Source organism: Syzygium oleosum, unplaced genomic scaffold (assembly GCF_021117445.2).
Source record: "Syzygium oleosum isolate NSW1041296 unplaced genomic scaffold, Sole_v2.1 Sole_v2.13, whole genome shotgun sequence".
Lineage (NCBI taxonomy): Eukaryota > Viridiplantae > Streptophyta > Magnoliopsida > Myrtales > Myrtaceae > Syzygium > Syzygium oleosum.
Window position 1 is genome coordinate 9,338,025 of NW_026607497.1, and position 17,346 is coordinate 9,355,370.

General features: G+C 39.7%; 1 protein-coding gene across 2 annotated transcripts in view; it reads right to left on the reverse strand.

Annotated features, from left to right (window-relative positions):
* Positions 1-1,481: 1,481 nt before the first annotated feature.
* LOC115694186 (disease resistance protein At4g27190-like) overlaps positions 1,482-17,346 on the reverse strand; it is a 105,338-nt gene continuing 89,473 nt past the window's right edge. The window contains exons 2-5 of one of the 2 annotated variants that reach the window (XM_056317092.1): positions 5,762-8,552; positions 3,239-3,904; positions 2,441-2,983; positions 1,482-2,328 (exon numbers count right to left, since the gene is read on the reverse strand). In XM_056317092.1, coding sequence (XP_056173067.1) covers positions 1,579-2,328; positions 2,441-2,983; positions 3,239-3,904; positions 5,762-8,536 — 4,734 coding nt within the window. In that variant the 5' untranslated portion in view covers positions 8,537-8,552 and the 3' untranslated portion in view covers positions 1,482-1,578. The remainder of the gene's footprint in view (positions 2,329-2,440; positions 2,984-3,238; positions 3,905-5,761; positions 8,553-17,346) is intronic. The other variant, XM_056317093.1, reaches the window with a different exon arrangement.

The window sequence follows — 17,346 nt, forward strand, 5'->3', positions numbered from 1 at the left end:
GGAGATGCGGTTCCTGACGAGTACGAGGATCTTGAGGCAGTGGAGGCTGGTGAGGGAGGTGGGGAAGCCGCCGGAGAAGGCATTGCCGTTTAGGTAGAGGGACTTGAGGTTGATGAGGACGGAGAGGTTGGGGACTAGACACGGCCACGGTTCAGAACCGGCGGTTCCGGGCCGGTTCCGGTTCCGACCCAATTCGGAACTGGCCGGTAAAAATTTTAAAAATAAATTATGAAATAAAAAAAATAACGAATTATAAAATTATGAAATAATGAATTATTCAATATAAAATGTAATCAAAATGTACATTGTAATCAAATTTGGAAAAAAAGGGAGAAAGAGATGGGGCTTGAACTTAATGAATTATCATTAAGCGCCTTACATATCTTCTTCGGGATAGAAGAATCAAAATCCTGCTGCAAAATTTTTTTTTTTTTGGAATCGGGCCCGGAATCGGCGGTTCCGAGCCAGTTCCAAAATTGTTGGAACCGGAACCGGGCCCGTAGGCCACGGGCCGGTTCCAGTTTCGAACCGCGGGCCCGGTCAACGGGCCAGTCCCGGGTTTGACCCGGGCCGGTTTCAGCCCGAAACCGGCCCGTGGCCATGTCTATCGGGGACATTGCCAGAGATGGAGTTGTCCTTAAGGCTGAGGACGCAAGGCTGGTTGAGCCGGTTCAAGGTCTACCAATCCAACGTGTTGGTCAAGTTCAAGGACTCACGGACGAGCTTGGGGACAAGGCCGTTCACGAAGAGAGCCTTCATTTTGTTGTGGAGAGAGAGAGAGAGGAACGGCCAATTTGGGTCATTTTCAGAGAAGCTAAATTTGTGCATCTTCTTCTCTTTGCAGCAGCACTTGCTCACTTTGCCCACCACTCAATCACAGTGGCAGATGGGGAAATTGGGAAAAAAATATAAATCCTAGATGTTGCAGTTACAGAGACGGCATTTAAGGGTCAGAGAGAGGGGAGAGAGCAAAGAGAGAGAGCTCGAACATCCAATAATACCTAGCAAAAAAATAAAAAGAAAAGAGAAGGAATAAAAAGCGATGAAAAAAAGGATTCTTTGGTTCCTTGGTAAAAATGTGAGACGGTGCCGTCTGCTTCTCATTTCCCTTTTGTCTTCTATCTTTAAAGTCTTCTTTCCTTTCAAGAAACCTGTTTTGATCTTTCTTATGAGACAAAATTATTAAAAGTGAAGTTTAGTTAGGAAACTCGTTTAAATCTATTTTGTGAAATTCTTGAAAGAGCCTAAAAATCTAGTATATAAAACAGTAAGATTGACTTTTGCAAGTTAAATGCATTCATATTTAATAAAATGAATCTTTTCTTTTCCAAATAAAATTTGAAGAGCTTTGTCAACAGAAAAGTCAAAGTATAGCAGGAAAATCTCTTGGTAATATATTATAATAAAAGTGCTTTTTGCCTGCTAAATGCATTCACTATTAATGAGTTTAGCGCAAGATTTCTTGCTAATAGCAAGTAAAATTCACTTTATGAGCGAGAAAATTTCAAGAGTAACTGTCCTATAATGCTAATTATAAACATAACATCTCAATATATCTAACTCTTAAGTAGTAAGTAGTTAACGAGAAATAGAAATACTAGGAAAACGCCCGTCATCAAACACATATTTCCACATTTCTGCGTCCTTCAAAATCCTGTGGGTTTTGTAGCTTTCCCAGTCACCAAAGACATGGTCCGACGTTGTTCCACAGCTTACTAGACTGCAGACTTCCAGGGATGGGAATTCCTCGGAGTATTTCTCAGCTAAGATGTTCCTGAATTTCGGCAACTCGAAAAGTCTAAGAGCAGTTAACTTAGAGAAGGTGATTGTCGTACCGGTCGCTTCTTCACATTCTTCATGGCCAGCAATTAGTTTTAGATCTTCACATGACTCCACTACCAGCTCTTTGATTTGTCCGAGAAATTTCGCGGTGAAGGTTGTGAAAAGCATTTCCAAACGGGAGCACATCACAGCCTCTACGTATCTCAAGTTTGGGAACGGGACGATTGGGAGACCATCGGACTGCCAAATGTGCCTCAAGTTTTCCAGATCATGCAAAACCAGCTTCCTCAATTGACCATTCTCAGTATTTGTCCCATCACTTTCGTATATGGTCTCAATCAAACGGCATGATCTCACTTCTAGGAGGTCAAGACAGAGCTGCAGTCTCTTCCACATGTGGGATGGGGCAATACATTGGAGATTGTCACAGTGCACCAATCGAAGAAATTCCAATTTGCAAAAGGAATCATCGGGAATTTGATTGTTCCATAGCTCTTTGCACTGAGCGCCTTCAATTTTTAGATTTCTTATATTGGGGAATATAACCTGCACGAGGATAATGTGAGAAAGGAGGATAGGTAGGACAAATTATTAGATTGTTCGTTCTAAAACATGAAATGCAAGAATACAGATGATCATAGTAAGGGATAGAGCAAACCATCTCATTGAATAACGGTTGTGGGGATTCATCATCCCCTTTGGCTATCTCCTTGGGAACCACTTCCTTCATCTGTTCGCAATTGCTAATCAATAGGTTCTCGAGTTTCTCTAGAGTTGTGGCCGTAAAATTGGGGAAGAGATATCTTAGGTCGGAGCAACTGTAAACATGAACTATTTTTAGATTAGGAAAACCCAAAACCGTTTGGCATTCGCTCGTCACCATGCAACTCAGCTTTCCTGCTTCCTTCACCGTCAATTCTTCCAATTCGGAGAGCAATAAAGTTGTTTGCTCGGTATTTGCATCAGGGGACCCACAATCAAACAATGATTCCAGGGAGGGACAGCTTTCAATCTTGACAATTGTCAGGTTGTGCAATCTCCCTATGATTGTGGAAGGGAAGACGTTTAGTAGCTTAGAGCAATATCCAACGGAGAGGGTGGCTAATTTGCAGAAGGAACTTCTCATAAGTTCACTGTGCCATATCCCTTTGAAGGATCCTACTGACTTAAGCTCTAATTTCTCCAAGCTTGGTAAACTAACCTGCTCATAAGAGTTATGCGTCAGATCGTAGCTATGAAAAATCTGAGAAATTGGTCTAATCCTAACGATCTATCTGATGCGGTGGAAGAATGAATTTTTCACTAGTGGCCTCACTCTGACAAATATATTATAAATTATGAATGCATTTTAACTAATAAAACCAAATAAAGATTTTCAAAGAGATTTTATTACTTGCCTCGCAAAGCGTGTGTCTATGGCTATTATGGGTATAATGTCAAGAGAAGGGATTTGTACCTTTGGATCAAAGAAGAAATCGGAATAAGCATCTTGTGAATCTGAAGTAGTGGTTACTGACTCTTTCTTTCTATGAGGATATGAGAAGAATTTCTCCATGGGACAGCGCACTATAGATAGTCGCTTTAGTAGTGGGAACTCTATAATATCATTTGTCCCTTCATCCCTTCTTTCTTCATCCACAATCACCGCCTTCATATTTGGACAATCCACCACTTCAATGTCTCTAATCTCTCTAAGGCATTTAGCCACAGACACCGGAAAGAGAAATGCCAGCCCCGTATCCCCGACAAAGAGTTCCTTCAGGTTTCGAAATCTCGGAATTCCTTGTAATTGTGCATCTTGTTTCCATTTGCGTTGCAGGTTCAGTAACCGCCTTAATTTCAATTTCGTTAGCTGAGAGAGAATCTCGACATCTCCGGTGACTTTTAGCTCCGCAAGGTCGAAAACTACTTCCGCTGATCGACAAAACAGAATATCTAGCGACTCCAAATTCGGCAGCTTCAGTATCCAATCTAATTTCAGAATACTCTTCGACGTGGATTTAGACTCTTCGATCTGTAGCGATTTCAGATTGCTGTATTTTAATGAAGGTTCACTGAAGAGTATCTCTTCCAGACCAATGAGTCCAACCATTACCAGGGATTCCAAGCGAGGCAATGAAACCTAACGAAGCGCCACAATGAAAACTCATTAAAAGGTGAGTTTGCCACAAGTAAAGCTACTTTCAGGAAACTGCTTTCAGACTTTTCATGTGTTTGGATACGAGAAAATGACTGAAACTCTCGGGCTAAAATACAAAAAAAAAAAAAAAGAATTTCTCTTCCGTGATAAGCAAAATCATTTTCATGAGTATATCCTCACCCCTATCATGCTGCTAACGCCTCACATCTGCACAAGTCTCTCTCTCTCTCTCAAGTGTCATCATAATTGTTATATTTTCTTTAGCTGATCTTCAAAACTATGACCATAATTTTTTTCTCTTTTCTTTTGAAATCATTTACTGATCTTCAAAACAACTACCATAATTTTGTTACTTTTTTTTTTCCTATTTTGACCTTCAAAATTGAAAACAAATTCATATCGAAGTTAAATTTTTCATAATTTTTTTTGTTAACTTATTGGTTTTCATTATGAACAAGTAAATATGACTTATTCGGGCTTGTTTCTATTAAGGATGCATGACAGTGCTTGTCTATGCTTTGTAAATTTTTGCGCTTCATTAATAAACATCATAAAACACTTTTTCGAATTGCGTTTTCAGCAGAACCAAATACAAGAAAACCATTCATTTCCTAGAAAAAACAATTTACCTGGAAAACATTTTCAGCAACAATGAATTTGAAACAAACGGACCTTAAATACATGAATAAGCTGAATGTCTCTTAAGAATGTCAGAAACTTAATTGAGACAAAGGGATGATGAAAGGGATGACAGAAGCAGAAAGACGTTGACACGGTGAGGTTGGCATGACGTATTAGAATCAATTGCAACATGCATGTAGGTAAAGCATGAATTATGCGGACTTTCTTTGTTACATGGCTCTTGGTTCACCTTCCATTTATTTAATCTATCACTTTCTTCATTTTGAAATTGTTGAATTTCGTTCATTGTTCAAGATTCATTCTTGTTTCGTACAATGTTTTTTCTTGCCATTAAAAATATTAAATGAATAATAAATGAGTCATGGTACAAACCCATGTTAGAGCGCAATTTGGGGGTGAGCGTTCCAGGTTCCGTACTTGAAACCTGTCCGTCGAAACAAGTTCCCTAATTTTTGGAACCTGAAACCAACCATGCATACCTAGTAACCTAGAACCTACCCTGTCACAAGTTCCATGTTGCACTTGGACTCTTAATTGAACAATTGCAGTAAATCATTACCTTAATCTGATCACAACTCATATTTAGACACACGAAAAATATGAAACATTAATAAAGTAAAAGTCTTAGTCATGGATATCGCCGGAAATGGAAGCTCATAGTAGTGGTTTCAGATTATATACTTATCATTGAACGCCATGGAATCTCGCAGGAATGCGTGAAAACATAGAATAATAAAAATACAAAGACTTGTTCCAGGTTCTAAGTTTCACTTGGAACCTATCCATCAAAACAGATTCACAATTTTTGGAATCTGGAACCGACCAAGCATACCCGAGAACCTAAGAACCGGGCCGGCCGATCCAGTTCTCAGGTTCTCGGTTCTATCCTGGATTCATGCTCACCCCTAGCCCAATTATCTAACATTGAAATAAATTGAACCAAAAACAGTCGAAGAAAGAGGCTTCCCCCTAGCTATAGTTGAATGTGAATAAAAATATATGGCCTGTGTTCTCTTTGAATGGATTTTTTATTTGTGAATCAAAATGTACAAATAATCAAATTTAAAGCAATATGCACTAAGGTTCAGTGAACACCGATATCATCTTATCCTAAATCCCCCTGTAATAGTATGATTTAGGTATCGTTTGCAAGATTAAGAATTAAGGAAACTTATACCCGGAAAACCAAAAAGTTACCTGAATTGGAGCACCCTCTGCTCCGGTGCAAAAGCTCATCATATTTGGTAACTTATGCAAATCCAGACGACGTACATTAGGCAACTCAACTATGTCATCAGCAACAACTTCTACTTTTCCTGCATCATCTGTGATAATGGCTTGCAATGAGTCACATTCACGTATTTGAATCTCTTCCAAATGTACAAGTCTTTGCATCTCTGACAGGAACCACAGATTTTTCAATCGGTGGCACTTTTCGATGCGCACGGCTTTCAATTTGCTGAAGCAATCTGGTGCGACAGGGCCATTGCATATTTTCTCCAGATTAAAAAGATTTTCGAGGAATAAAGACTCTAAAATCGTAAATGCAGTGAGAGGGTCATTGGATGAACTGGCAATGTACTTGATTGAGGGGCTGTTTTGAATGTCGAGATGCTTCAGTTGCTTAAATCCTTGGATGCAGAACTCGTGAGTGTTCTTCTTGAACCCTCCCAATCCGTCCAAATGCAAGTATTGAGTCTTCTGCAAAGTTTTCTGAACCCATTCCTTTGAGAGAATACTATCGCATCCTTCCAATTTGAGCTTCATGGTTCTCAAACCTTGAAATTTCCTCCCGTCAACATTTCCTATTGTGATCCAAAATCTGATCAGGTTCCCAAATGGCAGGTCACCGTCCTTAAAGAGTATGGCAGGATCACGGATCGATATTTCCAAAGTGGTTAGCTTTGTCAAGCTCTTCAACTCAGCAAGCCTAGCATTACACGATTCTGACGGTATTTCATCCTCACCCAACCATTGATCAAAGCTTCCCTTCATATGTAACTCTTCCAAGTTGATTAAGCTTTTTAGGACACCAGAATCTATCTTAGGCACTTCGCAATAGTTTAGATTCAACAATCTTAGATTTGTAAGTTCCCCAATTTCTTTAGGTAGCCTACAAATTTCAGACCCTGCAAAGCTGAGAATCTGCAATGCTTTGAGCTTGCCAAGAATTGCCACATCATTCACAAGGCAATGATCTAAATATAACGACTGGAGGTTCCCGAGGATTTCGATCGAGGGAGATAAATTGGTGATATGCATTGAGAAAAGATATAGGACTCGGAGCTCCTTCATGTATGTGAAATCTAGTTTACAACAATCTCCCTCATAATGTTGGTGCACAGGACCAAGCCAATTTCCTGGTTGAGACAACATGAGTATCTTCAAGTCGGGAAACCCATACTGCTTTAGTCTAGCAAGCCCGACAACGTTAACAAGGCATATTGCCCAACATTTCTCAAGCTTTTCCTTTGGCCACGAGCCATAATTGCTGTTCATCATTAAGGAATTCTGACCTTTAAATGGAGTTGAGACAACCACCTCGCTGTAAAGATCATGGATGGTCACATTTTCCTTGTCATCGCCACCATCCTGCAACAAACAACTGGAACAGAGGCTATCGAGCATAGTGTTCAATCTATCCCTTGAATCTTCTATCGTGTTATTGAATCCCTCAAACAAGCCCAATCCCATGCCTAGTCCCAGCAGAAGTTCGACTTCAATGGTCCCTCCAATAAGACCACAGAGCAAGAATAAGGACTTTGCGTTCTCACTCTTCAAATGGTCGTAACTCAACTTCACTATGGTTTCTATATTTGAATCATCTATTTTTATCAACGCGTTTTTCCATGTGGACACACCGCTATATTTCAAAGTGCTTGCGACAGAAGTAATCAAAAGAGGCAAACCTGCGAGCTTCTCGACCACTTGAGCTGCTATTGGTTTCAATTCCTCATCTTTGAGCCTGTCGCCGACTGTCTTTTCAAATAGCCTGAAAGCTTCGTCGTTGTTTAAACCTTCAAGATGAAATATTCGATCAGCATGCATCTTTTGCTCCAGCACATCTTTAAATCTCGATGTTAGCAACAACTTACATCCCCTGCTCTCTTCTCCCGAAGGAATTCCAACTACCTTCAAATCAAGTTTATCCCACAGATCATCCAATATTATGAGAACCTTCTTCATCGGATCACTCTGTATTTTCCGAAACAAACGGTCTCTTCTTCCCTCTTCGCTCGGCTCGTCCTTCAGATTTAGACTGAAGGCATAAGCGATATCGTCTTGGATTTTCTTTGGGTCTTGAGTCTGCGATACTTTCGCTTTGGCGATCATGTCGAACAATCTCTTCTTGCTCCTGAGTTTCTTCTCGACTTCCACTAACAGGGTAGTCTTCCCCACGCCACCAGGCCCGTAGACCCCAATCACTTTGAACTTCTCATCATCCAGCGCATCCATTATTTTTTCTAGGATGGAAGCTCGCGACTCGATGATAGTGTCGCCCCGGTCACCGGCTGATGTGCTCACATCGGAAGCACTGGCGACGTGCCCTGGTGGAGCACTCTCATGGTAGACCTTATGGAATTGACTCTTTGAGATGAGGGCCTGGATGTCCAGGACTGTCCTCCTTGTGTCCCTGCCGAGACGATAACGCTCCTTGGGGTTCGGAAGCCACCCGTAGAAGCAAGTTTTCTTGGCTCGTCCATCGCGTTCCAGCAAGTTGCGCGCCTTGTCAGTGACGGTCTCCATGTCTGTCACCCATTTCTCAACGTCAGCTTCGATCGGCTTCATGTCATTTCGAGCTTCATCGATGGAATGTTGCACCCTTTGCCTTGCATTTTCCAGCTTCTCAAGTTCTTCCTCAAGTTGGCGAACGTTGCTGTTGGGGAATATCACGTAGTCGCAGTGACGAACGACCGGAGCCACTACGTACTCTGCCACTTTGGAAGCTACAGACAGAACAATATCCGCCATTTTCCCCCCGTTTTGACTCTATCTTTCTGATTTTCTTTTCTTCTTCTTTGTAGAGAAACGAGAGCTAAGAATTTCTATATTCCGAGGAAGGCCGATCTGATAGAACCCAGAAACGAAATGATTGAAGAAGAGGAAAGATTCGATATGATGAACAAACAACAGTTCCAACTAAAAAAATCAGCCACCAAAGATCAGGTGAAAGAGAGGGATTCTAGCAGTAGACCCGAATCGAAATCTAGAGCGAAAGCGAGGATTGACGTTACAACGCGGTGGCACAACGCTTTAATATATGTAGCGTTTCTATATTACACACAAAAACTCTCCCACGTGTAGTGACATTATTCTTATTTTCCCAAAGATGCCCCTCTCCTCCTCTAAGGCGCACAGGCTGTACAGGGTATCATCTAATCATCTTGCACGTCCACAAAATCTCCTAAAGAACGTTCTTAGGACTAAAATTAACTTCAGGATCCGCCAGCTTTAAAATGCGAGAACTGTCCAGCTGTCTTTCACTATCATCCTCCATCAACTTTCGAAATATGCTTTGCTCCAGCAATGAACAGCGGCGAGACACCAATCTCCACTTAGGACTGAGCTATAGTCCGGATTCCGATTCAGATAATGCACTCCAATCTCAGTCACTTAACGAGCTCTTTAAGTATCAGCTTTAATAGAGTTGCACGATAATAGAGTCCACTAAGTACAATAATGCTTTCTCCTATTGTACCATGTGGAGACACATATTTTGACCAAAATGCTTTTCTCGTCCTTTCTTCTTCCATAAAAGCTCGTATCATTTTCATGTAAAAGCATCTTGCGGTGCTTCCGTGATTGTATTGTTATATCACGTAGAAAGCCTAATGCCCCTAGTTACATAAGACTAACTTCAGAAAAATGCCATCACAATTGCTGTGATTTTTGTATGGCACTCACTTAAGTGCTATAATTTTTTTTCGATCACTTAAATATCTTAACTTCTAAAAGAACGTTCACTTTAGTGTCATTACTTTTTCAAAAACGCTCACCGCCATAAGTGCTACAAATTCAACATGTCATGGCACTTGTGGTGAACATTTTTTTAAATGATCGATTGAAAGTTACGATACTCTAGTAAATGATTATTAGAAGTCAAAGTACTCAAGTGATCAAAAAAAAAAAAATGACACTCAATCAACCGCCATACGAAAGTTATGTCATTCGTGATATCCTTATCCTAGCTAACTTCTATCAGAAGTTGCGTAAGAGTTGGAAAGTGTTTGAATCAAGATACACTCTTCAATGGCCAACCACACTCTTCAAGTTGTGATGTAACAAATGCGAAAAACAAACACAGAATACAAGGATTTACGTGGTTCGATCACAAGGTGATCTACGTCCACAGGTGAAGCACAACAAGATTCCACTATATTCAAAAAAGGAGTACAGTTTTCAGAAGTTGAAAAACAACTTCACAAAACCTCACGACTCACCCATCTCTCCCAAAACGAAAATCTATATATATCAATGAAAACCCTAGCCGCAGTATAAATAGGACCCCAAAAATTTTCTCGGGGGCCTAGCCCCCGAACCCCCCATGACAATTATTCGCTTGCTCCAGCTTAGGCAAACCGTCATAAAAGATTTGCTCACTTGCTTCAAGTTGGGCCTATCGGCCCAACCCTCTACGTCACGAAATAAATCTCAATTTTTTCTTCTCTTTTGGGTCCCGCAAAAATATGTCAAGTTAGGTAATAAACCGAACCGAATACATAAAATTCAAGACATATTTAACAAGTTGCATAAGAGTTGAGGCTAGCATATAACTAGTTAAAGATAATATCAGCAAGAGTCATCTTACCACTGCCACCGATACCGTATATTACAAGAAGATGTAGTCCTTCAGATTCGGCATCCAATAGTTTGCACTGTGCCTTCTTCTTGATCATTCAATACGACCGCATGCTCGGTAATGAACCTATGTTTGACGCCCAGCTTAACGCTAAGTCTCGAACGATCAATTTGATGAGTTCCCCGTGTTTGTCGAGAAGAATTGCCAAAACAAGTCAAATGAAGAACTAAAAAATAACAGTTTAATACAACTTTCAAGAAAATATAGTATTTGAACTTGACTTGAACTGTGGAAAGTCAAAGTGCAATAATATCGCCTGTACACACGCAGTGCAATTTTCCACAATGCTTCGAGTATTGCGGTCGGTTATGTTAAGCTCTACCCATCCTTCTGGGAATCTGATTCTCTTCTTTGTCTGAAAATTTTCTTTATATAAGTATTTTCCGTTATTGAACACAAATCTCTCATAACTCCTATGTAAATTGTCAGACCATACGAACGACTATTATTGAAAATTTTTAATTGTTTGTGTGGTATAACACTTGTGCAGAAATTACGACACTGGGCTCGGCAGGGTACGACGGGGGATCGACTCCTTGGGTGACCTTGGAAATCTGTATAGAAATGCGTAATAAGTTGTTTGGCTATTGACTTATTATCGTATCTAGAGTTGTCTATAATATGTGATTGTTGCTTTGCAAAACAGGGTGACATCTACTCAACTAAATGCTAGTAAATTTCTGGAAAATATGGAACGCAGGTAACGACACATTGTAAAGAGGCCGTATTGCAGTAAGTTTAAACCTTGTGGCTTAACACTTAATAGATATTAACACTAGAAAAGTTTAAAAGCTTTTACACGCGCACCACCTCTTTGGGGGCCACTTTCCACTACTTCGCTTCATCAGAACCAAACTATATCTCATTCTTCGTCAGGTCATTTCTATAGAGCTCGGTTTGAAGCTTAATATCATCAGGCTCTACGTAGTAGATAATGGCAGAATATCTTTCTTCCCACCTGATTTTGACATTTGTTCTATGCGTAGAAAATTAAAAAAGGATTTCAAGAATTGTCTATGTCAGCGCAGGCCTAGCCATGCCATGTAAGACGGCTGACATCTACGTAAGTGATTTCTAATTAAAATTGGCCGGAAGGACTAGATTGGCAAATCATCAAAATATTTATGACTAAATTGGCATAATTAAAAGGTTTACGACTGAATTGGCCGCTACACAATAGGTTTAGGACTTTTTGGACAATTATAACCATATTAAAAATAATAACAACAACAACAAAAGATCAGTTACCTAATTTTCTTACCATCAACCACTAATTTTGATTCAAGGACAAGCAAGTTACGAGGAAAAATTACCAAAAAAATCATAAACATGTTGCACTTGTGCCAATTCAATCATAAACTTTTTAATTGTGCCGGTTTAGTTATAAACATTTTCACTTTCTTCCAATTGAGTTTATTCAGCCAATTTTGGCCGAAAGTTGATGACGTGGTTGCCGGCGGTCCTATGTGGACATTTTTAAATAATTTTTTTGTTTTTTTTTGTTTTTCCTTTTCTTTTCTTTTTTTGGCCTGAGGTCTGGCAAAGGTTGTCGGCCACAGGCAAGGGTTGGATGCCCTCATGGCCATTGCCCAAGCCAAAGCGAGGGCACGCAGCCTCACCGAAATCTAGCAAGGACCGCAATGCTCTCGCCAAATCTAGGCCAGGTGAGGGCGTCGTGGCCCTTGCCCAGAGTTGGCAAGGTTCGCGACACCCTCGCTCAATGCTGGTGAGGGCATCCCGACCCTTAGGCCGAAAAGAAAAGAAAAGGAAAAAGAAACAAGAAAAGAAAAAACCAAAAAAATTATTAAAAATATAAAAAAATTATTAAAAAATATTTACATTAGTGCCAGTTGTCGCCAGCCGTGCCACGTAAGACTGCCGATGACCATGTCCTCAATTTCCAGTCAAAATTGGCTGGATGGACTCAATTGGAAAAATGTGAAAATGTTTAGGACAAAATTGATAAAATTGAAAGGTTTAGGGCTAAATGAGCACAACTGCAATAGGTTTATAATTTTTTTGATAATTTTCCCCATGCTACGAAATATTAATATCAAGAACACATAGATAAGTCAGTAGATGAATCTCTTCCATTGAGCTATATACACAATTGCACATTAACGATATGGAACTTGTGCATTTGATGCTTTTTATTCATACTATGAATACAATTCAGACTTGCTTGGTTAGAAAATGTCCAAATTACGATCAATCATCAAACTAATGAGATACCTTATGAGGAATCAATTTTCATAAGTTGTATCTTCCAGGTTGTAGCTCTAAGAGACATCCAATCCGTCTCTATCCTTGGTTGATCTCGACACATGGGGCAACATTTCCTAAGATCTGCAACCTTTGGTCTCCAAGTACTTCAAAGACTCGAAGTTATTGAGGCCTTCCATGGCTCTTAGCTTAGGACAACCTTCAGTTCAACACACCTTAGCTTCTTCAACTTGCATAGGTTAGGTCATCTTTCAATTGAATCACATGCAACGAAGATCCCCCCCCCAAAACCTTGAACATCAACAACTCTTTCTAAATGAGACAACTCTAAGGACTGTACATTCCTCAAGCACAATAGATAAAGTGTCCTCACGAGGCATTCGCACCTAGTACTTCGCAATTCCCTCAACTTCACCAAGCCTTCCAAGACAAGAAAGTGTTGCATCAGGTCAGGCAACAATTATATCATAGTATAATCCATCCTATTGACTCTTAATTTCCTCACATTTTCGTTCAAATTGGCTAAGTTGACTACTAGCGACCATGATAAATCCAACTCGAGCAACGATTATATTCTCCTATCAAGCATGGTGTAGGAAGCATGTGGCAGAAGCCCTATACTTTTGCCTGGGAGGATCACCAAGACGGAGCCTAAGTCCGAGTCCGTCAACATATTTAGTTGAATCCATCTTCACTCAAAAGCCTAAGTCAATGAGTTATCGGTCAACTAAGATATCTTAACTACTCTATACCACACCAATTCTCCGATGTGAGGTTTTGAGTGAAGGTGGGTCCCACCTTTGGAATTGTCGATGTTATCACTAGGATGAGGTAGGGCACTACAGGAGAGATTGTCCAAAGTACAAGAGTAAAGGAGTTAAGGTGGAGTTTGCAAGCAATGGTAATATTGTTACCATGGCAGATAATAGTTCTAGAGATGCTAATGTTGTGTTAATAGTTACCACGAGTTCATCATGTGATGATTAGGTGCTTGACTTTGGATGTTCTTATCATGTGACTTCTCATAGACACTGATTTACTACCTAGCAGTACATAGAAGGTGGTTAGGTTTTTATGGGAAACGATGCTGCTTGTGAAGTAGTTGGGATCGAAATAGTTCATATTAAGATGCACGATGGAGTGGTGAGAAAATTGACTGATGTAAGACATCTACAGGAGCTGAGAAACAACCTTATCTCACTAAGTGCTCTTGACAGGTTCGATTACCGAATTTCCGCCGAAGGTGGAGGTTTGAAAGTCTCTCAAGGTGTGCTTATTGTGATGTAGGGGAAGATAGACTGTGGGTTATGTCTCCTCTAGGGAACAATAGTGATTGGCTCATCTGCTAGATTCTCTGAGGTTTCAAGTCAAAACACAACATGGTTGTGGCACATGAGACTTGGACACACGGGTGAGAGAGGGAGAGATTATTGTTCTAAGTCATGGGGTTCTACTAGGAGGCCATCGAATTGAGAAGCTAAACTTTTGTGAACACTGCGACATGGGTAGTCAATGGAGAATGAAATTCAGTACGGCAGTTCACCGAACCTCAGAGATTGTAGGCTATGTACACTCTGACTTATGAGGACCCTCTCAAATTCCGTCCAAGGCTGGTGCTAGGTATATGTTGTCTTTTGTTGATGACGTTTCAAGAAAAGTTTGGATTTGTCTTCTTAAGCATAAGAGCGAGGTGCTTGGTCGATTCAAGTCGTGGAAGGCGACGATTGGAAAGCAGATAGGAAGGAAGATCAGGTGCCTAAGAACTGATAAAGGGTTGGAATTTTGTTTTGATGGGCTTGCACTGTTGTCAACATACCACGACTAACCAAAGTGGCACAACTAATGAACGTAATTATATTGGAGAGAGCTCTTTACTCTATAATGATGGATTATGTTGTAATATAACGCGGATCGATATGATCTTGCAAATTAAGTCAATGCGAAATTATCAGAGAAATAAACGAGAAACGATAAAGGACATAAGAGATTTACGTGCTTCGGTCCGAATATCGGTACCTACATCGACGGAGAGAGCCAGCAACAAGTAATCCACTATAATCAGAGAATCAGAGTTACAAATCGCTCATACACTAAAGTGTTTCCCACACCTAAATTTAAGCCCAAACCGAAAGTGTTTATGAATAAACAACTTAATTGGATAAAATAAAGTCACTGCACAAATCACCACGTGTTGAAGCTCAAAGTGAAATGCTCTCGTAAGATCAAAATCAAGAACGTCGTACGTACTTTACTTTTGTTCTCCCGCGGCGTCCTTTCTTGAGAGCTTCGTGGGCGTTCTCCGCTTGTGCGGCTCCGTACGTGTGTGGCTTGGAACCCTCGTAGAAAACATCAACGCCTTTTTATATGTGTGCCCTTCTTTCTCCTTTTAAATTTATTTAATTCCATAAGTTAACAAAATAACTTTGACCTGGGCCCACTAATATTCCTTCTTTGTTGAAGACGTCCTTTACTATACATGCCATTAGAAGAATTTCTTTTATAGGCAATTTTGAGTATTTTCTCCAACAGAAAATATATATCTTCACATATATATTATAGAAATTTATCCAAGCGAGTCACATTCCGCAAACGGCTTAAACTCAAGACATAACTTCAATAGATTAGATAAAGATTTTTAGACTGAAGCAGTGAATACTGCTTGTTGGTTAATGAATAGATTACCATCACCGACAATTGACCGGAAAACTCTTGAAAAAACGTGGTGATGTAATCCTGCTGCTGATCACACCAAACTGAGAGTGTTCGGTTGCGTTGCTTATGCTATTGTGAGTAATGGCACGCTGGAGCCGAGGCCAAGAAAGTGCATATTCCTAGGATATGCACATGGGGTGAAGAGATACAAGTTGCGATGCACTAAGGAAGATTCACCCAATTTTATGTTTAGCAGAGATGTTACCTTGGACGAATCTGCTCTATTTCAAAAGAGAAGTGACATATCAATTGTGGAGGAACCTTCGGACATGTGGACCACCTTCATTCCTCTAGACAAGTTCAATCTTTGTTTGAACTTGAAAAACGTCTATGATGGTTGAATGACCATTGGGGCATTGTGGGAGCCGGATGATGAACACTATGACTTGGTTTAAAATGTCAAGTCAATGTGGAGATTATTAATATTATATCTCAATTTTTGAGTTTGTGTATGAACCCGATCTGATTGCAAGATGTAAATCGGTTTGTTAAATCGAATATGTTGGGAAAGAAATCCAAAGAATCTATTGGAGGGTATATGAATATATATATATATATATATATATATATATAAATATATGTATGTCGAGATTTGTTTTTATTTGGTGGGATAAATACATAGTTTTGACCGAATAAAGATAGTCCCACCGGAGGTTGACTTTCCTTTCCAAATTGATGGACATTGGACTCTTCTTATTAAAAGGCCACATAAAAACGAAATAAAGGGTCGCACAAATATTTTGGGTGAAGAAGAGAATTCTTGGTTTTTTTGTCTTGAGAAGTCAGAGAACAGCACGCGTGTACTTTGAGTGCTATTGAAGAGAGAGTTCAAGCGGAACTTTGTGCGTGCTCAGTTTGTGTCATGACTTCTTCAAGCTGCACGAACATCTTAGAACACGGGTGATTTTTGTGCTGTGAGTTTTACATCTAATTGAGTTGTTTATTTATAAATACCTTGAATTTAGGTGTAATCTAAGTGTGGAAAATATTCAAACGTGTGAGCGATTATAACTCTGTAATTCCCCGATTGATTAGTGGGTTATTTACTGTTAGCTCTTCCCGTGGAGTTGGTACTGATCTTAGACCGAATCATGTAAATCTTTAAAGTTCTTTATTGTTCATTATTTATTTCTCTGGTGATTTCACGTTGATTTAATTGCAAGATCATGTTAGCTTTCGCGTTATATTACAGCACATGAAAAGCTCCATTATGTAGTAGCAACTGCATATTGACAAGTGTGTAAGTCAACCCGGCAGACATAGCAACAACATGCCCAATCTATTTGACAAATTGTAACAAAGATAAGATCCACGAGAGTCACGCTCAATTTCCTTTTAGTCTCAATATTTAAGCTAATTATTCCATGACCAACCAAAAGTTCTTCCAAACCCGCAACCCAAAACTTCTACGGTTAGATTTTAATTTAATCATGCCTCATCATTTGAAATCTACACTTTAATGAAACTAGCTTTTCAGTCTGGTAACTTCACACGGATTACATCTTAATTCTTTTTCCACATGAAATAACATATATAATGTGAGAATAAGGATAGAATTTAATAAGTAATAATTTCTGGTGTAGAAGAAATATTCTCCAAACCTTCCCGGGAGTTCAAAGAAAAAGAAGGGGGGCTCAGCTCCCAAATTTAAAACATTAATACGCCAAAATCAACTTCGAATAGAAATTGAGATGACAAAATCAAGTGCGGCAACTAAAAGATTTTCAAAAAATGTGATAAAAAACCATGATCACAACGACAATTATCATTTAGGAAATTAACAATTGTTTTATAAGGTAAAATTAAGAGTTTTCACTTTAAATTAGATCAGTTCTCTAATAGAAAAACGAGACTTTCTTTTAACTTCAAGGGATTGCTCAAATAGTAAGCTGTTTATTCTCATCACTCAAAGTTTGAAATCGAATTATCATATTCGCGACTTTTCTTGGACCGCTCCCAGGAGCATCGACACGTGGCATGGCGTCAC